Source organism: Atractosteus spatula, chromosome 8 (genome assembly GCF_055471065.1).
Source record: "Atractosteus spatula isolate fAtrSpa1 chromosome 8, fAtrSpa1.hap1, whole genome shotgun sequence".
NCBI lineage: Eukaryota > Metazoa > Chordata > Actinopteri > Semionotiformes > Lepisosteidae > Atractosteus > Atractosteus spatula.
This window is the reverse complement of record NC_142713.1, coordinates 48,907,547-48,933,769: the sequence shown is the minus strand read 5'-3', so window position 1 is coordinate 48,933,769 and position 26,223 is coordinate 48,907,547. Positions and strand designations below refer to the sequence as shown.

The 26,223-nt window shown below is 34.5% G+C and overlaps 1 protein-coding gene across 2 annotated transcripts in view; it reads right to left on the bottom strand.

Annotated features, from left to right (window-relative positions):
- Positions 1-12,599: 12,599 nt before the first annotated feature.
- sfmbt2 (Scm like with four mbt domains 2) overlaps positions 12,600-26,223 on the bottom strand; it is an 87,322-nt gene continuing 73,698 nt past the window's right edge. For both annotated transcript variants that reach the window (XM_088924127.1, XM_088924128.1), the window contains 6 exons: positions 24,622-24,731; positions 23,704-23,879; positions 19,031-19,200; positions 17,132-17,395; positions 15,140-15,268; positions 12,600-15,004 (listed from right to left, as the gene is read on the bottom strand). In XM_088924127.1, the coding sequence (XP_088780253.1) occupies positions 14,864-15,004; positions 15,140-15,268; positions 17,132-17,395; positions 19,031-19,200; positions 23,704-23,879; positions 24,622-24,731 (990 nt within the window). In that variant the 3' untranslated portion in view covers positions 12,600-14,863. The remainder of the gene's footprint in view (positions 15,005-15,139; positions 15,269-17,131; positions 17,396-19,030; positions 19,201-23,703; positions 23,880-24,621; positions 24,732-26,223) is intronic.

The following is a 26,223-nucleotide window of genomic DNA, read 5'->3' as shown; positions in this document are numbered from 1 at the left end:
TGTGAGGGACTGGTGTCCTGCCCATTGTTTGCTGTGATAGATTCCAGCTCCCCCATGACCCTGTATTGAATAAAGCAGTTAGAAAATGAATGGATGGTATTAATATCCTAATGAATTTACATTTTCCAAACATTTATTCAATTGCAAAGTTTCTTAAAATTACATTTTCTACTTACATTATGTTTCCTGCTAAATAATCCTCTTCAACTCAATATAAACTGTGTAATATGAAGCAATAACAAAGAATTAGGGAAATTAACGCATGTGGAAATTATGTCAAATATTAGCTTCCTGTGAAAACACATTGAGCACTGCACACACCCTGTTCACAGTTCTGTTGCCATTTTGATATATTTTACAATCAAGGTTATATAATAACTGCCATAAAGTCACATAACACAATCTAAGTAGACGATAGATCTTATCTGTCTACTGAACATATATTTTATCAAATAAAAACCTAGACCTAGAAAAATCTCAGTAGAAGCATGAACTTAATTTATATGAAAGTGAGGGTTGAACAGACTAACTAGACAGATACACGAGTTGCCAGTGAATACTATTCTGTTGTATCAAGTAAGACCATTTAATATCAAGCATTTAGGAAGAGTGAAGAAGTTCCTACACAATTCCTACAAAACAATTTAAAAAAACAAAGAAAGATGTCTGGCTAAGCTTCTTTGGAAAGTTCCAATCTGTTACCTCCCAGTCTGGACTTGCCTAGCTCCATCTGAGCATAATTATGCTGAATTTACAATAACACCCACTTGGGAAATCCCATCTACAGAGTAGACTTACCACACAAACGTCTGTTTTTCAAAGGGTCTAGACATTACTAATTGATTAAAACTTGTGGGTGGAATTCTGTAACAGAAATGGCCAGTACGTTGATACTAACTGTAATGATTTAAATGTAATAGTTTAATGTAAAAATGAATGTGACTTAAAGAATATAGGGCTATGGGTATGTACAGTATATGTAGCACTTTACAGAACATCCTCCTCAGTGAAATTAAATTAAAATGTAACTTTTGAGATAAATAATGATTTTTTTTGTATGTACATACGGTTAAAAAAAAAGGATTAATGCTAATGTGATTAATGTTAACATCAGGTACAGAGTTCACCTTAAATACAAGGAGCCACGTTTTGAAAATAATGTACTGTACTAGTTTTCCTTGTGTACAGTGCCCTTGTCTCTCAAAAAGACCAGAGGCAGAGAAATGTAGAAATATGTTCTCCGTGTAGCATTTGAAATTTTATTATTTCGAGATCAGGAGTTTCACAACCCAGTCAAATATCAATGACACCTTCCAAACCAAGTTGCAATAAAACTATTTTCAAAGATGTACTGATTAGATATTTTCCCACTAATTTAATCACAATCATCATCAGTGAAATCCTTGCAATCATCTTTGAAACAGAAACAAATGTAATATTAGTTAAGAACTGTATGTTTTTATTTATCAGTTATTAGAAGAAATTCCCTCAGTTTTTTTCATTTGAATTATTTCAATTTGCAAAACCACAACAGACAGAAAACATTACTTGTAGTTGCTATTTAAGCCAACATGAAGTATTTCTGTTAACAATAATTTATTTGTTACTTAAAAATACTTTTTTTGCTAAATTAATAAGATCGGAATAGTAATTTATACTAAGAAATATGTTTAATATGTTAAATATAAGTATTGTTATGTACTTGCCAATTATTTAATTTAACAACAGGATTTTTCAAACAAATTAACAAATGCTGTTATCATACCTTTGTTTATGGGCTTAATTGTGCAGTAAAACAATAAGGGATAACATCCAAAATATGTGAAATATGTGTAAAATACCACAAAAAAGAGTAAGGTTATGCATATTAAAATCGCTTTAAGGATCAGCAGGATAGTGATGTAGAGTTATCATGATTGAAAAATACCTTTCTATTTAATCCTTTAGCTTCCTGCTGAACTAGTAACTGGAGCCAGTTTTGCCACAGGGTATCATTAAATTGTGGGTAGAAAATATCCTGGGACATGTAGACAATAGTAACACACATCTGTTTTATTTTTCTGGTGTTTGTGTGTGCCAATGAAGGAATATAGCAAACTATTAATTTTCAAAACACATTATTCTTAATATTTTAATGTTCCACAATGAGTCTTCAGTAACTCTGTAACTCAAAATAATCACCTTCAAGCTACAGTATTAAATCTCCTCCAAGCTACTCTACTACTGACATCGTTATGAAACATGCCCCAGTGCCAAGTGGTTTATTTTTCTACACACCTGTGATTTATATGCTTAGAAAAAAATGCTTTTCACTGGAGTTGTAACTTATACAATTGCTGCTACTTCTTGTGTCACAGTCAGCACCATAATTTGATATTGTGGTGGAAAAAAATAAGTTAGGTTAAAGTTTGCGGAGGGTTTGTACAATTCTTCCTCTTTGATAAGACCCACCTACCTTGGAAGTAAAATATATTAAGTTAATTTAACTAATACTTACCCATGTGCACTAGTGCTGAAATTTAAAATATTGTAAAACTATTGTAGTCTCAGAGATCTGTGACATGTAATGTTGTACACAACAATTAATAGTTTTGTAGATGACAGTACTGTCAACAGTTCCCTTATAATCATTGCAAAAAAAATCTATATGTGGCATTATTGGAAAGTTAGAAGTAGCCCAGGGAAAATTTCAAATACTGTAATCTCATTCACAGTAATTCATTGTTTTCTTTTAAAAACTATTGCTTCGTTAGTTAAATATAAATGCAAATGTATTTGCAAGAAGGAACATCAAAATAGTGTGCAGCCCTTTTCCTGTGGAAGCGTTCCACAAAGACTTAATATTTTTTAGTTACAAAGGGAATTTAATGTGTTTAATGTCAGCTTCAATATACACTTGAGAAGAAAATGTAAAGCATTAGACATTAACATCTTGTTGTGTACCTACTGAGTACCATTATTGTCATAAATGAATTTGATATAACAATCTTGTTTTACTGAAAAAAATAAAGAATACAGTTTTGTATAATTTCTAAATCAATTTAATTTAATCGATTTGTGACATAAGCAATCATCTAGGGTAATTTCAGTGGTTGCTCCTACTTTGGAATGGTTCAAGTTGACAGTCAGATAAACACAGAATATATTATTGTAATCTGGAATACAGGAATTCTGAGTAGAATAACTGTAGAATAACAGAATTTCTCACATGATTTACCTCTAGCTGGATTTTATTGATGAATATACGATATGCACCAATTAACACATCACCTGCTACTGATAGCTACTGTTTTTTTTTAATTCCTGCAAGCGGATAGGCATGACTCAGTCTTAAAAGCATGATTGTTTTAAATGCCAAATCATTCAGAGATGCTCGGAAATTACGCATACATTTGAATTTACATACTGTACTCTTTAAGGAAAACAATTAATGTAAACATTTCGCATGAGCCTGGTATTTGGTTCTCCCAAGACGTAAATACAGTAAAGCCTCGGTATATTGGACTTCGCTTTAACGGACGGATTTAACGGTGCTAAGTGAATCTGCTAAAGTGAAAAAAAGGGAATTTTGGCTGGAAAAAAATCAACAATTACTGGAATAACTTCGTTATTTCTCCTAAAAAACAAAGAAATGCATAAATAATAAAATAAGATAAAAGTAATTTACATCAGTGTAAATTTCATGAATATCAGCGATACTCTATAAGCGTAGGTCATTTGCTTACAATGGGTATTGTTTGTTTCCTACGCTTCAGCTCGATATTACAGTATTTTAACGAGCTTGTATATACTGTTGGCACAGGAACACATTTCATTAACCGTGTCGATAACAATTGTTGAAAAATTCAAAAGACCCAAAATATTTATATATAGTATACAGTATATATTTTTCTCATATAGTAGTATGTTTTGGGGTTTAAAAAACGCCATTCGTGATTTAGCGGACATGCGGCAATAAAGGACACCCCTTCCCTCTATGAACTGTGGGTTTACTGTGCTGTATGTACACAGTACAGTAGGCTTATACATGCTGACAACTGAAAGGAACAGTTTTATTCCATTATCTAGGGCACAGATGCCAGCTTCAATCTCTTGTTGGGTGTACCGTATTTACTGTAAACACATGTTTTCTAATCACATTATTTTTCTATTTTACCTTCGAGAAGATAGATGATAGAGGAGTACTGTCCTCACTTTGCTATACTTTTCACTCGCTCACTGTCAGAGATTTATCCTTTAGCATATTAATGTGCCATACCTTCTACTGTATCTCTGTTACCCACAGAAGAACAAGCATGAGACTGTATTATGCAAAAATCAAGGACAGAGAGTGTTCTAAACCCTTAGAAACACTGCCTTTCTTCTTTGAGTTAATCCACGCAGGTCTTACAGTTTTAGTTTAATGCTTTCATCGCTAAAAAAAAGAAGAATTTGAGATATTTAGGGCTGAAGCAGTTCTCTCACCTTGACTACGCAGCTTTGTACAGTAAATCAGAATACATAAACTTCAATAGATTACAGCACTGTGCCTAGCATTCCAACTTTTTTTCCACAATGAAACCAATTAAAAACTAGACTTAGATTTTTTTCTGATTTTAAAAACACTTAATTTCAAATAATCAGATTCTTGTTTTTTGCCACAATAATGACAACATTGTTATAAATAGGTAATTATGCAAATACAAAAATTGCCTTAATCGTATGCACATATAATAAACAATAAGCCTTAATCTTTACATTATTCAAGGGTGACATGCACCTCAAAAGCAATTTAAAATAATAGTACCAGCAATGATTTAATTATTTTCAAAGTTCATTATAGTTGGTAACAGGTGAAAATAAATGACACTTTGTGATGAAAGAATGCTTATCTGTTGAACATTTCAGTCTTGATCAAGTGGAAATTCTTGAGAGCAAAGAACAGAGTTTTAAATACTTCAGTACAAGGTGAAAGAGTTGCTGTAATTGATGTCAACAAGGTTCACAGAATGTGCAATCTGTATAAAGAGATTAACACACCATTCATCAATATAGTGGGTAATTACATTTCTAAAACCAGCTTTGACCCAATCAGAGTCAGACAGAAGAGAAATAAGTTTTTTGTTCACTTCTGCTTAATTTTCTTGGTCAATACATCATTCAGCCTTTTACTGATAGAAATGGGATGTTTCGAAGCTTTTGGTGGTGTAATCCCAAACAATGTGTAAACATAATTTGTGTTATAAAAGCAAGCAGTAAGCATAATGGCTTTGCCTTCGATACAAGACATTTCATTTTTACATTTTTTTCTTCATAGCATGGACAGAACTCTGATTTGTTTTAAAAAGTAAAACCTATGATAAAATACATATAACCTGAAATGTTTGAAAAACTGACCAATTGTAATTTCAGCTTTTAATCTTTAGTTAGCTTGGTAAATGCATTGTTGATTATGGAAAAAAGATAGCATAACACTTAGTAAGAATACATAAGAATATACTGTGGCCTAATAATAAGTCAAGTTTAGTGTAGGCCGAACACAGGTAATATTGTTATTAAAAGGAAAGCTTTTATTGCACATATCCTGCATGGTTAATGCTGTTCGATGCAGTGAAAATCAGAAATTCAAGATCACAAGTTACAACAATTATTAGTGCATGACTTTCCAACATATTAAAAGTGTGAAAATGATAATTGCAGTCATAGATTTGTTTAGAAAATCACTTACTGGAGCCACAGTGTTCATTGTGTTGAATCTGTAAGGTGAGAAACAAATACATAGTTTTACTAGATCATTTCTGAAAAACATCACAATAGACTCATTGTTCCCACAAAATATACATTTACAGAAAATCCCCATTCTAAGAAGGGAAATTTTACTGATTGGCTAATTTCTTTGAAAATTTTGTATTTTTTCTGCAGGGCATATGTAAGGAAAACAGTTCTTACCCTACACAGATCACACATCATGTGTCAGATGACACACATTCAAGAAATATTCTGATCTCAGTGTCAATGCAAATTCATTCTTAATTAAAAACAAATAGATCCTTTCTTTGATTTCTGTGATTCTTTCTATGATTCATTCATACATTATATGAATAATATATTGTTTTTAGATTAATTTATTTGTTGGCTGTTCTCTTATCAACAAGACTGTATCTGTTTTTGACCCAATTATCGATTAATATAATCTGACGATCTTGGCCTTATAGAAACCTGGTTCTGATGTTTCTCTATTAGACAAAGCAACCTGCTTTGGATTACAGTACTTGCAACATCAGTGTTGTGGAGGAGGCGTGGCAGAAATATTTGATTCAGTACGAGATGTTTCACAAATGACTCGACATGAGACTTTCTGTTCTTTTGAATATATTAAATTATTTTACTCTGCTCATTACTCCATAAAGATTGTTGTTGTCTACCGCCCTCCCAAAGAGTTCTGATTTCATTAACGAGTCCTCTGCATTTCTTTCATCCCTTTGCCCGTCTTTCGAGCTTGTGCTCATTATTGGTATCTCTGATATGCCCTCGTGTATTAATTTCCTTGATTTTCCTCTTTCAAAAATACTCAATGAAATAGCTCCAACTAAGTCGAGGACAGTGAAAGCTCTTCATAATTAGGAAAGAAAGGCTCTGAAGTCCCAAAAAAAGAAGTACTTTTCTAAGATTATTGAAAACATTCATGGAAATTCCAGTCTTAAATTCCACCACAAAAAACAATTTTCCTTTGGATAATGTCAGCTTTGGCTGATCCTTTAGATGCTTGTTGCTATTAGCTTGTATTTTGTTCCAAACTATTTACATACTTTGCCGTTGAACTTTGCCTCAACCTTATCAGTCACCATATTTGAAAAACTCCCTAGTATCTATCTATCTACTGCTCTGTTAATCCCATTCCTCCCATTTTATTGAAGACTTATTGAGTTTCTGCTGTTCAAGTCCCGTTAAATGTTACAAAAGCATAGCTAGCTAACATACCTCCTTTCTTCAAAATACCTAATGTAATCTCAATAAAATATCTCTTCCATTTATTGTCCCATTTCAAATGAACTCCTAGAATGTTTGCTGTCTTCTCAGCAGAGAGCATGTCCACCTATTAATACTATATTTTTAAAAATGTGTTCCATCCCTGAATTGATGATAATAATGATATTATTTTAGGGTTTTGCTTAATTTGGCATATTTGGGCAAAAACCTTTCAAGGCTGTACACAATCTGGCACCAACCAGATTGTGAAGCAGTACAGTACTGTACATATGTCCCAAATCAGGAACGTCCTCTGTATATGGATATTGTGTAAAGGTATTGTATGATATATAAGATGAACCCAAACTGTTCTTGCAATTTAATTTGGCTTCAGCTTCCACGTTTATATTGTTTTTTACATCAGCACCTGGATTCCTAATTTAGCCAAAATTGAAAGATGGGCTAGTCAGAGTAGCTTCCCTTTCAATTATAAAACATTTTGTTTTAACTTTCATGAGACAGTCACCTTCATATGTGAGCCTGCTCATTCGTCCGTCTGTCTGCCTCTCTGTCCATGTGAGAGCTGACTGACATACAGTCATGAGAACATGTAAAAGGCTTGTGTTACGTCCAGTCATTTCATTCAATATTAAAATTCACAATCATTCAAGATGTTTTATCATGTTATATTTATTACTCCCAGTTCGTAATCAGCTACTGTTTTAATTTAATTGGCAACTCAGCCCATAGTGCACTGATGCCTGGGGAATCCCAAGTGATATAAACCAGTCTACAGCTAACTATGCCTGTACCCTTGCTAGTTAAACCAGTCCGACACTGTGAGAGACTATACCTTGATCCATTCTTCATAACGATTTGTGGTTCTGAGGATTTCAATCTGACTACTTCATATACAACATTAAAGCTGCAGATGGTAGACATCCTTGCTGTTTCATTGCCTTTTCTTTTCTGTCACACTGGATTGGCTGAGCAGGTTTTGTATTCTGCATGCGCTGTAAGCAGCACCAGAGCACTGACAGCAACAGTCTTTTCTCTTCTGTGTCTGTTTGTGCCGCTTGCCATGAGTAAAATACTCATATTCAATGCAAAGCAGCTAGCTTGAGCAGTGAGTTAGCTGTAAATATATTTGATCTTAAACGCAAATCATGGTTTCTATTGAATCATGGTTGTTTGGAGTTTTAGTGTGATGGATTTAGAATAATGACCTTTTTTGTGATGTTTTTGTAGTTTTATGCTCTATGCTACTGCTGGAAATTGATACTGAAGTAATTCTTATATTGTCTATTTCCTTGTATTGTTTGGTTCACCCCTGTGCACTTTTGCCATTCCTGTTTTTAAAGATCTAGCCGCTGATCTATCTGAATCAGTCTTTAACTGAACTGGCCAATGGAAAGCTCTGCTTTGATCTACAGGGAGAATGGCTGGACAACAACCATGCAGCCAAGCCCTGCACTACAGATGGAGCAATAGACACCACCACCCTGTCCAAAGTACAACAACCACACTCATCAACTATGAAAAGAACTAACAAAGACAATTAAAATTACAGGTATAAATACTTTATATACACTGACATTGCATTCCCAGAGTCTGTCTCATTGTTTTACCGTATCACCATACCATCATATACAGTATATATATATTGTACTATCATGCTTTTACAAGAACTATTTTATCATGCAGTGCTTCGTTGCACTTTATTGTGTTTTTGAATGGTATTAAAATATAAGTTGTGTTCATTCACAATTGTTACTAATGATTACACTCATACTGCTGTAAGAAAATTCTTTTGTAAGAGTGGATTCCATATAACAGAAGATACTTTGTTTCTGTGCTGCCAGACTGCTTCTTGTATATCTCTAGATTGTCTTTTTGTAAAGTCTATTCTTCTGTCTTGTAAGGTAGTTTCCTCAGTATAGTGTTGGTAAGACACTTACAAAAGCAATTTCAGCTTACATTGGGATTCCATTTACTCTACCAGAAAGCTGTTATTCAAGTCTCAATTTCTCACTGCAGGGCATTTACTTATGTTTCTTCGTATTATCCATAAACAACATCATTGAGTGCAATTTGGACTGATTGCATTTTCATTGCTTATCTAGTAAAATTACAGATATTTTCCCCCACAAACCTTTGTTATTTTTAATATATGAAAGAACATTGCTCAACAGCTAAAACATTTTCAACAATCATGGTTGACAAAAAAAACTACATAAAACTGTTCATGTGAGGCAAGTCTACGATACTGGGAATGAACACATTGTGCTGAAAATATAGTTATATTGCAATAATGTAGTTATTATCCTTAGAAATCAAGATAAAGTTGTTTAGCTGCAGAACTTAAAGTTTGTCCTAATATAGTCTATATGAGTTTCAAAATATTTTAAAAACATTTTCTGATGAGTACAGCAGGTTTATTACTCATAAATATAAAGATCAAAAATATTTTTTCTCAGTCATGATTGATATCTTTCTCTGAAAAACCTTCAGCTATTTAATGCACAAGCCAAGACCTAGTTCTTGTAAAATTGCTGGCTGTAAACCTGAAATCTGAAGGTGTCAAGTAAAAGTATTATCGGGTGTGAAAGCTGTTAGAATTGGGTATTTTTCATACTGACACCTTTGAAACATTTATACTTGCACAGAAATCTTATCCTTGGAGTCTTCAAGACAGAAAGACTTCACACTGCTGTTGCTGGGTGAGATTCAGTAAACAGGGATTTAAAAACTCCAGGGCTTCTCTTGAAAAGAGTAGTGAAAAGTTGCAGTAAATGATGGTGTTACTCAGGTTTCCTGGCCAAATTTCCCCCTGGCCTTTAAGAATCAGGGCTCCCTAATAATCCCTACATACTGTAGTTCTCCTCCCCACTAATAGCTGATGTGTGGTGAGCGTTCTGGCGCACTATGGCTGCCGTCGCATCATCCAAGTGGATGCTGCACATTGGTGGTGGTGGTGGAGGGGAGTCCCCATTACCTGTGAAGCGCTTTGAATGGAGTGTCCAGAAAAGCGCTATATAAGTGTAAGGAATTATTATTAATATTATCATTCCTCAAACTGCAGCATAACACCAACTCCTTATACCTGTCAGTGATATCAGAGTGAAGCACTGTTCCTCCAGTTACTATTAATGTGACAGCTGACAAGGATTTGATTACAGCCTCGCACTACCTACACCAGCCACTCTCCAGACAGAGGAGAGAACAGGTAAACTAAAAGACCAAGCCCCTGCCACACGAGTTGATGTCACCTTGTGTAACAGAGCCAATGCTAAACGAGTCCGTTGACATAAACTGTGTTGTAAAGTGCTCACAGTATGTAAAAATGATAATCTGTGATATTTTGCACTATACTGGTGATGAGAGATATGGTAATTCACTGACAATTCCAACAGAAAAAAAACGATGACTGTTTCATTCATGGGTTAGGTTGTACACACATTTGTACAATTTGGTTTTGATTTTTTTTCCAGTTTTTAATGAGAGAATGTCTATTAAAGAATATTTACATGATGTAAATATTTTCATGTACTGTAAAAGAGTAAAGGAAGTGTGAATAGCAATCTTGAATAACATAACACATATGTACTTGAAATTATGTTCAAATGACCAATTTGCTTTAATGTTATATTTACAGCTTCATAAAAACCACATAAACATCCTTTACATAGCAGGAAAACACTTCAGGTTGGTGCGTATTTGCGAACAGGGTGAGTGCACGAGGTTCTTTGTGGAATGTTAGCAAACCAGACCGTCCACACTGAGAAATCACAGCATATGAACATGTGGAGAAATGTAGCACCTGGAAATTCTTTTTTATTTTCCAGCCACTCATCATGTGCTCAAGCCACCTCAGTTTTTCATTATCCCAACTCATGTTCTCTCTCCTGTCCTTTCCATGTAATATAAAGCACCTTTTGTCACCTGAACCAGAGCCTTGGAATTCCTTTGTATTAAATCATTAATTCTATATACTGTATGAATTATTCATAGAATTAAAGTACAATAATAACAACTTTTAATTCTGAAATCTACGTATATTGACTTATACATTACTAAGCTTAACAGTACACATTACTATAATTGGGAAAGTTAAGAGTAATTTCTGGTCGAATGTGCCATTTGGCATTTTTGGTGGTTACTACCAAGTGTAAAACATTAGTAACAGTACAGTTGAAGTTAATTTACTGTAATTAAGGTATTTGTCTCTCATTTAATTCTAAACTTCTCTTGTTTAGGGAGAACCAGCTGTATAAATCATGCAGAGCAGAAGTTTAAAATTATGTTGCCTAGCAACTGTAAAGATATCTGCTGAACAAACAGTACTGTAAATGTATATCTCATTTTCAAAACGACTTAATACAAATGTCAAGAGACAGTGAAGTTTTAAATTGATTTCATGCATTAAAGACAAAAATCAAACAAATTCCTGAATTTATTTTTTTCGGGCCTTTTGAACGTCTTACAGTATGTATAAAAATACATAGAGCTAATTTGTTGTTTGGGGTATTATTTTTCAAAATATTTTTTTCCAAAAGACAATGCAGTTGCCTAAATTAAAAAAAAAACATGACAAACAACAGAACCTTATTTATTTGGCAAACCCAAACAATGTGGTATGACATGCGAACTTAAAAAGAAGCACTTTCGCCAAGACTGGATTGATCCAATATAAAACATATACAGTACGTCAGTTGTCATAGTTAAAGCAACTGCAGAATAAGGATCTCCTCAATTAGGGATTTAGCCATGACTCACCATCCTGGCGAGGCACAATAACTAGCAAGAATAAAACTCCTTACTTTTATATCACTAGACAATACCCAACCAGCTCCTCAGCTCTTTACAAATACATCTCCCTATTCAAGCAAATGTTAGATGGAATACACTTAATTTATTCTACACGGTTTGGCTGAAACATCTTTTCATTATTGGTTAACATGTTTTTGACAGCATTTGAAAATGAGCTAAAAAAAGGGGAAAATTTGATAGAGGTCACGTGGTGTATAAAGCCAAGTTCTCCTATTTAAGGCAACAATACAAGGTTTGTTAAGGTAGACCTTAAACACAATCACAAATATGTGGGACACACTAGCAAGGACATCCCGCACAGACCACAAAGAATGCTTCGCCACTCAAACTGTAATCAGCTACAGTACCATCGACTTTAACTGGCCGTGGTTTTATGACACAGGTTTTATGACATATGTATGTAGTGTTACTGTAGCCCCAGGTGTTGACCATGACCTCCCATCGTAGCTGAAGCACCTGAGTGATCCATGTCGTGAAGGCTGAACACTACTGCGTTGAAAGATGCAGGGATCGCACTGGTATGTTGTTGATACTGAGGCAACAACAGGAGGAGGATGGATTTCAAAATGTGGACAGCATAAAACTGCAGTGAGAGAAACATCCTAAACCTGGCATTAACGGGGCTCCCACGATGCTGTGCTGCTTTCGGGGTTTCTTCTCTTTGCGTGTGTTTCACTGTCTGCCATTAAGATCATCAGAATTCATCAGATATGCCACCCTTTCAAAATTTTCAGCTTCTCTTCTATCTTTACATCTTTTAAGTATGAACACTAAAGACACTTAACCAGTGAAAACAGTGCAGAAAATGACAAAATGAACAGTTTGTTTCTTTTTATTTTTTTTTATTTTCTCAATGTGCCTTTTGATTCAACATGTACAAACAGACATCTCTGAATTGAGCAAACATTTAAAATAGATATCTGAATATAATAATTCATTATTTACATGAAAACATATGTACAGGAAGGCATATTTAGCCTGAAATACTTTATCATTCTGTTTAGACTGAAAAAAATCAACCCCATCACTGTGACTCCAAATTTAAGCATTAGATTTTTCTTAATTAAACAAAAGAAACTATTTATTTCAAGGAAGCGAAGCAAAACATTAAAAATAAACATTAATGGCAAAGATCTCACACGGGCTCCAGCTTTAGTTTTTGTTTTAGAAACTTCAGCAGTTCAGACCTAAAGGTTGAGCACACGCAATGAATTTATAGTGATACACCTTCCTCCAGAAACTCCAACGTACTGGCACCTTTCAGTCGGCCACAATTCTCTGATATAAAGAACAGACTTTCTCACAACTTACCAACCTCCCACTCAAATGAATAATACCTGCACAGAAACTGGTTAACATCAACCTCCTCAAGAAATGAAGTCTCAAAGAAATGCTGAAAAAGACAACACATGTTACAGTATAGTCCCGTAAACCATTTCTTTTTGATGCTTGTAATATGACATCTTATGCATGCAAAAACTGTTCAGGTCAATCAAAGAGTGGATTATTAGTTATATTAGAAATTTTCAAGAACATTCTGGTTATAAACAGCTTCTAGAAACAATGGAACATGAATTGCAATTTTTCTGCACAAAAAGCTTTGTAAAAATCTGTACAAAATTGACTTCTTTAACACTTTATGAACTTTTTTTCTTATTTCATTTTGCATAGTTGGGTAAATAATACAAGTTTTAACTTGTTTCACAGTTGAATTATTGTTACCCAAGGAAAATGACAAAAGTATGATATAAAATCAGTTAATTGCAAATGTATGTTGTCGTAGGATTCCTTTAAAAACCAGGGTGTTGTAGGTAAAATACAATTGGAACATACAATAAAAATAATTTTTAAAATGGCTTTGAGGCTGTCTTCAAAAATAATAATTGAAAAAGTGCATCATATGTTGATTAACAAACTTTAAACGATACCTAAACTAAATTTAAAGTCCATAAATATAGTTTCTTATTTAAACAGTTGCAACAAAAAATATACCAATTACTTCATGGCTTAAAAGAACTCACAGTATCTTCAAAGCACTTTTAATATAGGGACACATTGCACAGAATAAAGTTGATATAATGTAGCTATTTGTACCTAATTAAATTCACTTTGTTTGGCTGATGGGCATGTGCAATGTGTTTCGTAACATGCAAAATAAAAATCTGTAAAAATATTCTTTACTATTATTTTCTACTCCATCTAAAACAGATTACTGCATGTTGCTTAATTATGCAGTTTGAAGAAAAGCCTCAATCAGTTTCAAACAACAAAACAAAAACTAACCAATTTAAGTAAAGAGCATTGCACTTCTGAAATATTTCATCTCACATAAGCTACCGTTGTTTTAATTATGATTTTAGCTACCAATATTAATAAAACACATTAATTAAATTAAAAAGAGACATCTCCTTTCCTATTAAAAAGGTGTCGCATACTGTACCTCTAACTATATCCTGCAATGAAAAACTCACTTTTAGCCTGGTAGGCCAGCAATTCTTGTCCAGGATCGAAAATTGTTTATTTGTATTACCAAAACTTTTCACTATCCAAGCAAAATCAGAGGATCAGAATAAACTCAAAGAGGTGTCCCTGTTTGACTTCATAGTATATGGCTTATTCTAGAATGCTTTATCCTGGCTGCTGAATTGAAATCTCAGCTCGGTAGCAAATATAAATTTACAGTTTAAAAGCAAACTATAAAACTGCATTGAGAATGGACGTCATCAGCAATATGACACTTAACTTACACAAACAACAGTGCTGCTGTGAAGTAACACTGCAGCTAATTGGATGTTGCTATAAGCTGTAGCTGCTTGATTGAAATTTCCCTGTAAATAGCATGGAACTGTACAAGAACCACTGAGTAATGAAGCAACAACATTATACAGAGGGTACAGAATTCCATCTATATTCCTTTAAGACTTGCACTGAGCTGGTTTTAGACCATATAGTCTGATTTCAAGACCCATTTTCAAAAAATAAACTGCATCAATTAAAAAAAATCACACTGAATAAACCCAACAGTAACATACACTGTAGTACCTTTCACGTAATACATGTCAGTCTTTCACATTTGGCGGTAGAGTCAATTCGCGTACTGTGCATAAAATGCAAATTTCACTCTTTCAATCTGGTGACATAATTTTATGGCTGGTCCAAGTTTTAACTCCATGCACTCCTGCACTGTTGGAAGTGTTAAAAGAAGTAGTGCCTGGCCATCAATATCCTGGAAAAAGAAGAAAACATAAAACAGTCATGCTCATAAAACAGAGAGCACATATTTACATTGGCATGCCAATCATATGCACAGGATCAGAAATAGTCAAATGTCTGTTAAATACAGTTTGATGCTTGTTAATACCTGTTCTTGAAATATTTTGGCAAGAGGAGCACAATCCGTAGACTTAATAAACCTGACAACATCTGCCACTGTCCACTCTAGTGGGTTGCTGTCCAGAACCAGTCTGTCTTCATCTTCAAAAGTTTCTACCTGGATGGTTAAAAAAATGGAAGGTAGCATTTTCTCTCAAAACAAAGGAGTTTGTGGTGAAAAAAACCCAACATGTAGATGGCATTAAGGACAATGGTAGTCTTTGGTATATTTAATTTTAATTTCCTAATTATCACATATCAATGTACACACTAACTGGAAAACCTAAATGATAGGTAAACACAGGTATTAGAAAACAGCTTTGGCAGTAAGCAGCAGAAAACACATAAATGAAAGGAGCATATTAATATATGATGATAGTCTCATTTCCTTATGGTTCCTGTATTCATACGGTATATGTGTATTTAAAAGCAACAAGGTTTTTTCCGATTGCAAAGATGGAAGTATCGCATATCACTAATATAATACGTTTCTTATTTATTTCCAAAAAAAATGGCAGATATCTCAGCCACTACATATGACACTACAGAGAGCTTTTTTTCTATTCTTTTAAATATTTTATTTAAAAATTGTTTAAAAAAGGAAACTCAGTTTAGAAATAGCTAATTTATATTTCTACTCTCCAAAATGACAACACTTTTAAGTTCATGAATCAAGTTTTATAAAAGAAACCTGACTGCCCAGACAAGACTTTGTTTAACTGTGGAAGCAATTTTTCAAAAAACGCTCCAGAAATACAGTTACTGAAGATTTCTTTTGTGTCAACACTGATCGCAACAGACATTACATTTGCAACTCTTGGAGGTAAAAAAACAAAGCTGAAAAATTATTGTTTTAACCACAAAGATCGAAGTCAATGAAAGCTAAACTTGACTTCATTGTCTGTGGAATATAGAATAATTAAACAATATAAAACAAACGAGTATATGAAGCACCCTATATTTCCCTGATTAGTCCTAGATCAGAAATAGTAAAATTAAGATTTTTCTAGGATTCTGTGGTTTAATCATTATTAAACTTCTAAAGCCTAAACTAAATATGTATAACATATATGATATATAATGTTTAAGATCATATCAAATGAGATTAATGAGTGCACTTGTGTTGTGGGAAAGACCATTTATACCACAGTTATTAGTGCTAATCTATTTTTCTAATTATTAAAAACAGTACTTTTAAAATAGTTTCGGAGATTTGAAAGCATCAAACAATTTGGCATATGGGATAAACATACCGCAAAGTACAAAAAGACATGTAATGTATGATAAGTTTATTTAACAGAAGCTTGAGCTGTAGTGCAGAAAGAACACAAAGAAACCTTTGTGTTATTTTATATCTGTACGGCACAAACATATATATTGTTGCTCTGGAATCAATTTAGAGAAAAGCAACCAGATGTATTCTGGGACTTAAAGTAATGTCCTATACCGACAGGTTTACAAAGTTGTACAAAGAAGACTACGAGGTAACCTGATACTTGGCATTCAAATTCCTCAAGGTTAGTTTGTTGGGTTTTTTTTCATTTCCATATAAGCCCCCTTTGTGGAGTGACCAGGATATTGTTGATCTATGGACAGTGGACTTCAAAATGAACAGTGAAACATGAACTGGAGGGCACAAGTGGAAACTCTGTGGAAGTGTATTTAAACCCGAGAATAGGTGGCACTTCTTTACCTAAAGGGTTGTGGGAGTATGGAACAAGCTATCTGGCCATGTACCTGAAGCCAATACTTTGCATTACTTCAAGAAACGGTTTGATGAGATCCTTGGATCAAACAGCTACTGACTACCAAATAGGCCAGATGGGTTGAGTGGCTTTTTCTCATTTGTAACCTTTCTTATGTTTTTTAAAAAATATTTTCTGTAAAGATAAAGTATAACATAGAATTACACATTGAGACACTTAAAACTTAAAGAGGTGTTTTTTTTATATTGGCATTACCACTATTGAGCAGGCCTCACCTTCGTGGCTGTGCGTTTGGCGGGATGGTACTTCACGTCTTCAGTGTAGGACCCTGAGCGTGTGGTCCTTTTGCGCCGGGACCTCTCCGTGCTGGCAGATCCGCCGGAGTCCGTGTTTCGCCTCAAGGTCACTGCCCTCCGAGGTCTGCTGCTCACCACCTCCACCGACGAGGCGTCCGTGTGGTCGTCGCGCGGCTCGGAGCTGGTCGCCTCGCTGCCGGTGTCGTCTTCGGCGCCCTCCGGATCCTCGTCCTCCTCGCTGTCCTGTAACGGCCAGCAGAACGTGTCTGGCATCGGGAGCTGTGCCGAAGCTTCCTCGCGCCCTTCCATCCCGCCCTCCGGCAGACACCCTGCATCTGAGCTGGCGCTGCATCTGCTGGAACAGCTGTTCAGCGCCAGCTCAGTCCAATATACTTCGTACACAAAAAGAAACGTATGGCTAGATATGAGCATACAATCTTCAGAAGTGGAAGTAAGATGATATTGCTTATGATACCACACCAGTAGGAAAAACTGATAATTTTTTTTCAAGGTCACTTTATCTTTCTGTTTATCATAACTGTTGTTAAGGTTACAAAATATCTTTGTGCTTAGATTTCTTCCTAACATCTCAGATTAATTATCATTGTCTAGTTACCAATTTAATGTAATTGTAATAATTCATATACTAGATAATAATTACCTCATAAGAAGTAATACCACTGTTTTCTGGTCTTAATCATTTGTTGATTGAAAAGTACCTCTACAACTCACAGGACTCTATCCCTTAAAACCTTGCGTTTTGAAGATGGGCAAAATATAGTCCAAAAGTTTACTATTTCTGGGAAGCTGACTTTGAAGAAAGGGGACAGAACTGAAGAGAGGTAATATGGGACAAGATACAATTAAGTGGAGAATGGAAAGCTACTTAGCTTCTTAGACAGATTCTGCTTGAAGCACAGAACAAATTTATCCCAAGAGTGAGCTAATCAAAAGCCAAAAACTGATATTCCAAATGGTTAAACAAATCGAATAGGAAAATATATAAGAAAAGAATGCTTTATAAAAGGATTAAAAACAACAGGATCCAGTTAAAGAAGAGGAGTACAATGAATTATAAGCACATGTAAAAATGAATATTAAAGAAAAGATGTTGCTGCTTTGGAATCAGTCCAGAGAAGAGCTGCTGGATGCATTTGGGGTCTTAAGGGAATCTTCTACACTGACAGGCAGAAGGAACAGAATCTTTTTAGTCGTGAAGAGGGAAGACTACAAGGGGACTTGAGACTTAGCATTCAAATTCCTCCAAGTCAACACAGTGGACTTCTTCGACATAAACAGTGAAACACAAATTAGTGGACACTACGCCGATTTGCATTTACAACTCAAAACAGGAGCCACTTCTTGTCCTCCCCTTGTTTGTAATCTTTCTTTCAGACTGGAGCTGCCCATTCCTGATCTGAGGCATCTGTTTTCATGTTCAGCCCTTTAGGTGTCAGCCACAGGCAACAAAAATGCACGTAATCAAAATGACAAACATAATGAAAATGGATTGGGTATGAATACTGAGACAGGCTGAGTTTGTACTGTCTTATCTGGTTACATAAAGAAAACTTTATGTTGAATATAATGATGATGTTGTGATTTTTTACAAAGGTCTAAAATAATATATAAACACTAAAACCCTCATTACACTTGAAGTATTGGAATAGTGCTGTCAAGGGCACACAGGACTGGACAATAATACAACATTGTTAAGAAATTAAAGTAGCTTTCACCTCTATGTATAAATCTAATTGAATAAAAGTAAATCAGAACGAAACAATGTTTGAAACTGCCTGGGGAGTTACCTACCTTCATACATCATATGAAGTACTGTAGGTGGATGAAGAGAGAGATGTCTTATTCTCCCAGCCTTACCTGCGGAGAACCAGCTGGCGTATAGTCCACTGTAGATGAGCGGCGCTTCTTCTGCACGAAAATGGATTTGCGTTTCTTCCTCCGACGAGCAGGCTTGGCCAGTCCACTGTCCGGGAGGTTTTCACCAATAGCTGGTTTGATAACTTTTTTCTTCTTCCCATAGTAATAAGCTAATAACAGAAAAATGGAATACCTTAGCCAAATCAGAAATACTAGACAAAAATAAGTGTCAAATAAAATTCTATTCATCTTCCCTTCTTTATTCTCCCAACTAAAGTAGACAATAACCATCAAGATTTAGCATTAAAAAAACATAAAAAGGAATCACAATGAATCAAAACAGACCGGTACAGAAATGTACCTGTTTTTATAAAAGCATAATCAATTAACATATCAATAAAATGGCTTGTATCATTTATTAAGCAACACAATATGCTTTTGCTGTAGGAACATCCCAAAGTAAAAACCAGTGTAAGAAATGGACTAAAGCATTAGATCATTGCAAAATTATTTTGAAAAGTAGTGCTTTTCTGGTAAGAAATGTAAAACAAACAAGGAAATACAAAAGCAAATGCTACAGTCATCAGCACAAAAGCAAACATGTAGACATGATATTGTTCAGAATACCCATTTTATGTCAATAAATGGTTCAGAAGGCTTGGTAATGGGTCAGACCTCCCAAGTGGCTCAAACATTAAAGGCCAATGGTTGAGACACAGGTTTAACCCTCTTGTCCAGCTGTCGTATTGGTGCCAGTTCAAAACCAGGCTGTGTCATCTGCAAACTGTTACCAGATTCCTGAAGTGCCAATGCAACAGGATAAATGCCACCATTGGTGGGTGGGTTGAGTTGGATATGTGATGATATCCTAAACAAGCTACACAAGAACAAACCTGCTGTGCTAGTAGTGTTGCTGTCAGAGGCATATTACACCTCCAATTGATGCTAACTCTTCTGTAAAGCACCATCGAGCTCACAGCAAGTCAAATGGCTCTGACAGATGGATATGTCAGAGGAATACATGCAGAGGTCCATATTTTCCCCGTGCAGCAAAAGATTTGTAGCAGTGAGCCAAGCTGACTAATAATTGAAAATGTTAAATTGGGAAGGTACAGCATGATAATTATCCAATCCAATTTTTTTTTAAAAAAAGGTTGTGAATAACTGAGAACACATTTGGAGTTTATAAATCACTTGCCTAAGCTCAATGTGCATAGTATTTTGTGCAATTATGCATTTTCAGTCAGCTGAGACTTCTTACAACTTTGAAATTCTATGTGAAAGTGGAATCTATCCTCATCAAACTGTTTCCGAAGCGCATGTTATACTAAAATGCCTCCAAAGTCAACTTCAGTGGGTTAACCGACACTGGAATAGGATTTAACAGGCTGATCATAAGCTTTGCTCTGATAAAATACGTTAAATTCCATCAAGTACTTCAGAGACACCAGTAATTGTCATTTCTGAGTACTTTGAAGGCATACAGTGCATAGAATGTCATTTCCCAAGCTCCAGCTCTATCTCTGACTAGGCTAATGAGGTTTTCTTCTGCTAAAGCAGAGGACATACTCACTACTGAAACTGTGACTTCTTCTCCTAACCTTACTTAGGTAATACATAGAAGAGCCTGTTGTTTTTCTCAACTAGATTTCTAACCTCTATTTCTGTCTTGCAGCACCAAGAGGTCAATATCGCCTCTTCTAAATTCATTTATGAAGTAATTATCCCATTGTGAGAGCTTAATCATCACAGTCAGTCATTTAATTACTACAATGTACAGTATGTGCACAAGCATTTAGTTTTAAAGAGGTGTTTATTGCTATCAACACAATTACATATCCATTTTATTCAACAGTATCACGGACAATCTGGCATGAAATGAAAATGATAATCAAGAACATGTACCTGTATATCATTAACATGTATATTTTTAACAAAATAGTTTTGTTTTGATTTGTGCATTTTGCGTACATTTTCTGAATTCTTCAGTTTTATTACGTGTTTTGTGCACTTGAACTTTACAATACTTAAACCGCTGCATTAGATCAACCAGATTTGTATGTCTCACAAGGACAATTTTCAAATTTCCTTTTAGCAACGTTTTTTCAGCTCTTTTGGTCAATTTCTCCATAGCTTGGATAACAGCTAATGTATTTGGAATGGCATTCTGCAGCAGAATACCAGGTGCTTTATTATGATGTACAGTAGTTGGAAAAAAAATGGAAACATCTGGGTAAATGAGGGACACCAAGTATATTAAAAGCGAGGGTTGCCACCCAGGTGTGGATCACGCATTAATTAAAAAAATAACATCCCAGCAGGCTTAAAGTCATGCAGTAAAATGCCCGACAGGCCTTGTTGTCTGTAATCATGGCAAACATGGCTGCAACAGGGGGCCTCAACAATTGTGAAGGAAGGGTGATTGTTGGTATGGATTGGTGTCTAAGGTGATATCAGCATGGAAATCTGAGGAGAAAGACAGCATCAAAGGACAAGGGGGTGGATACGTATAGATCAGGGCTGTGATATCAATGTATTTATTCTGCAAACATATAATTGTGCAAGGTAAAATGGGTGAGCAACTGCAGCTTTCAACTGATAGCAAATTTCAAGCTGTGGTGGCAGTTTCATTAAAAACAGTCCACAAAGGGAGAGAAACCTGTCAGTACAGTACATCTTGGGGATATTGATACACTTGTTTATTTAATGAAATGTTTTTAGATGTAATTAACACTTCATTTTTTTAATTTTCATAATGCTCTTCTTTAACTCTGCAAATTAATTGATTTGCATCAATAAATTAATCTCTAAATTCTAATTGTATAATTAATCAATCTTACACTGATTACTTAATGACTGCTGAGACTGCAGTGTTTAGAGGGGTACTGGCCGAATGGCCATTCAACTATAGGTCATGTGACCCAACGATCACGCAATCGAGAATAACTCCAGCTCCTAGTAATCTGTGTTCTATTAAGAAGATTTTTATCTGAAGACCTGTGATTCAAAGTGGATGTATATCTTGTGAACGTGTTCTTCTGTTGGAGAGTAATTAGTATATTAACCATAACAAAACATCAACTCTATGACTACAGCCTACATTGCATTATAACAATGCATAGGTATAACAACTCACTGAAAGATGCTTGCATAGCAAATTGGGCAATAAATTGTAGTCTACACATACACGTATATAAAGGTATAGTCAGACAGAGGTAATTATACAGCTTGGTCTGTTTAAATAATCATCAGTTACATGCACTGCACAATATTTTTTGACAGCAGCTTCTGCCCTGCTACATAAGTAATAGAATAAAGCTAATTTTCAGCCACTGTCAACTCGAGTAGCACATCTACTAAGTCTTGTACCAATTTATTGCAACTGGCAGGGAATTCCAGGCAACACTACAGCTAAAGAATAAGAGCTACGAATAATCTTCCACTATGGATCAATTTCTTATTTTCGCAACAATATTTAACAAGTACTGCATTATTTAGCTTTTCAATAGTATAGGAGTTTCCCAAAAATATTGTATATTTTGATTTAGAAAAAACTTTAGTTCCTGAGATGAAGATATTCATCATCATCAGTATTTTGTTTCCTATCTGAGGTCTCATACTGTCTTGAGATCACATGAAAGTTGTTTACCAAAATTGTTTATAATTACCATAATATTGAAAGAAGTGTTATTAAATTTCACTTCATGCATTTTATATGATCTAAATCCAAAATAATTATACTTAGTATAATTATTATACTAATTAAAAGAACTAAGACCTTTATTCCCATCCAGGGTCACATTTTAAAATTTTACAATTTATAATGTATTCATACTCTGTGCCTACAGTATGTGTATACAAAGACCAAATACATAAAAATAAATGTTCGCAATCTGAACAAAGAAAATGCAGAATAACAGAATATGAATCAATGTTTATAGTATATTGCCAGTGCAATCTATAGTTATATACTGAGAATTCACAATTATGACTGCAGTTCCTATAGATTTTATTTGTTAAAGTAATTTTATTTTTAGATTGAGAAGAATTTATTTGGTGAGAAAGCTTCCATGTGTTTGAAGATCTGTATTGTATACTGTAGGTCCTGAACTTTGCTAGTTTGGAGAATCAATTCATTAATGACTAAGAGCTAAGATACTTATGGTAAATAAAATGTAATTACAAGGTCTGACTTTAAACGAATAAACTCTGAAGGGTATTTGTAAACAAAAAGCAGAACCACATGTCTATAATATGAACCATCTTTGAAAGCTCATCTTTTTTCAAGTGTATTTACTTAATTTGTTATCATTCAGTGATGAAGTGGAGCTTTATTCATGCCGATCTATAATCTAAAGACATAACTGTCATTGAGAAAGTGAATAAAATTTCAATAAATATATAAATAGATAAGTAAAAAGGCATGCATGCACTTACAGTCTATTCATTAGATAGACTATAAAGCTACTTTTGTCATTGGGAGGTTTCTCCTTAAACAAAAATAAAATGTTGCAACATCACAGTATAAAAATGCAGAACTTTAGAATAATTCATGCTGTGTGACAAACATATGCTTTCTGGAATGTAAACATAGAACAAAAATAGAACAAAATCTTTTCAGGTGAATTACCTCATAGGAAGAAAAAAAACAAGGCCTGTGGGGCCATACTCACTATACTTAGTTTTGGTGTGAACAGAGCAGTTCTCGGGGCACTTGTCTGTAACCAAGGCAGGGCTGAACAAATTGGGACAGCACTGAAGCTTAAGGCAAACCTTTCGGCAAAAGTCTGAGACTTGGTCTGAGGTTCGCACTATCTTGATAGTAGATCTGTACGTCTTTCCTTTGTATCTATGGAAAGGCAAGCAAGACATTTTCAAAACACTTTCACAATAAGAGTCAAAATACTGTTTTAAATTAGCTCCACACCACTAAACTATTTGGTTACATTCCAAAAACAAATGATTTCCAATTTGACAGTCGTTTTTAAGTATTAGTGCAAAAGCCACGTTGAGAGTTCTAAGGTTTTAATACTTTTTAGATGTATGTTTTTTCGTATATATGAACTTCAGAAACATCCCTTGATTGTTACATTGTTTCTTCCCCATTGATATCAAGACTGTCACTTTTAACATTTTAGTATTTAGTGTTCTTTAAGAAAGTTAAAATAGAAGGGTTTTAAAACATTATTTTTTAAATAGTTAATATTCATTCCAACAGAACAATGACACATACTGTATATTACATAGAAATAGAGGGAGATATAAAATTCAACACAGTACATTTGTAGCAAAGAAACATTTGACCTTCTCTTTGAAAAATTATCTGTTTCAAAGAATGTAGTTCAGCCCGAATACGATGTACTCTATTTTTGCCTTAAATGCGTAAAAATTGAGCAGTAACTGCATATAAAAGTATTACATTGATTTCACACAATAGCATAATGCTGAACACATGCAAAGTAAAAGCAGGTTTCTTGGCTGTTACAGCATAGTGTGAGAACAATATTCAAGAAACCCTGCCATTCATTCCAAAAAAAACAACAACAAAGGAACTTAGAGTTCTGTCTTGTATTCTGTAGATAAAGTCCTACTTGGCTTTTAATGTTTCTTCTTGGAAATTCCACTGTGGGTCTTCCACAAGTTGAAGTTCTCTCAGAACCCGTCCTGGTTTATAGGCTGCGTTGATTAGCATTCCGAGTACCTACAGTAGAACACAACATTGTCTCTGTATAACTGAAACAAATGCAACACCTCAAACATTTGCCGACATTTGGCTTGTGAGTATTTCTCCTGTTTCACAAAGCAAGCAACTACAAAAGCAGTTGATACTCCTGACAACAACAAGCTTCCTACAACTATACAACTATACAACTGCACAAAAATCAGCATAATTCAGGTCAGGTCACTGGAGGAGCCGATAAAGCACTATTCCATTAGCTTCAAATTGTTACTGGAGTTAAAAGCTAAATTTGCAATAGAATAATTGGTTGTATAATATACAGTAGCTGTGTGCCAATGATTATTTATGAATTGTATGATTGTAGATCTAGGCTAACTGTGAGAGTACTTGTGTCCATGTATGATATAATGATCTCCATATTGATCAAAAACATACAATTATAATAGTCACATTTTATTTCCAGCAAAATATACAGCACACCAATTATATTTTATTTTATTCCCTAATTCTGACATTAAAATGTAATTTTGGCCTTACTATTCTTTATTATACAATTTATGCAGAAAAATAAGATTAATATAAACACAAAATGCCATTCTAAGAACTGAAAAAAGACAAGCCTTAATTTTTCTTTGGACTTCACAAAAAACATGAACTCTAAGCATTTCTGTATTATGATATGCAACTAGAAAAACTGACGGAATTTGAATGTTTGTAGATTGAACTGATAAGAGGTCTAAACTTAAGTATTGGCCTTGGGCTCTTACTGAACTAAGCCCAGCTACTTTTTCTCATACATAATACTGTCACAAGAGACAATACTACTTTTGCTGAATGTTATTAATATGTTATGAATCCAAAACCTCATATACATACAGTAAATGTTTTCCTCATATATATATATAAGATAATGATGCATCTCATATTGATATGAGTGGGTTTATACATGTATAAGGGAGGCATTCCACAATTCTTAGCTTTGTGAAGATTTCTAGAAAATTAGTTTGTAAAGACATTAAAACATCATGACCACATCCAGTCTGGGAAAGATACTGTGTCTTTATTGCAGCTTTTTCATTGCAGCTCAGCTGTGAATACCCCAATTGTACTAATTATTTTAAGACATGCTAGACTTTGACCATCCAGGACCACACTTGAGAATGTCTGGTCTATGGCTTACAGTGGCTGCAGTAACACATTGTGTACCTAAGTTGCAATTGTTTGTGCCACAAATTGTAAGATCATTGATGTTAATGAAGATGAGATTGCCAATAACCCTCTAATAAATGGGATGAGTTCACATGGTTTTTTTGTAATATTTAAGCCTGCATTCACTGGACTTTTTTTGTGAGCCTGCATTCAGTCTCTGTGACTAATGCATAGGAATTACTTGAATTCATGCCTGACCAATGAATGCAGTGCTAAAATGCCAATGCTATATGGAGTTTATAACTGAAGTTTGGGAGGAAGGTTAGATCCTAATCTCATACACTTCTGTTCGCCTATGTCTATA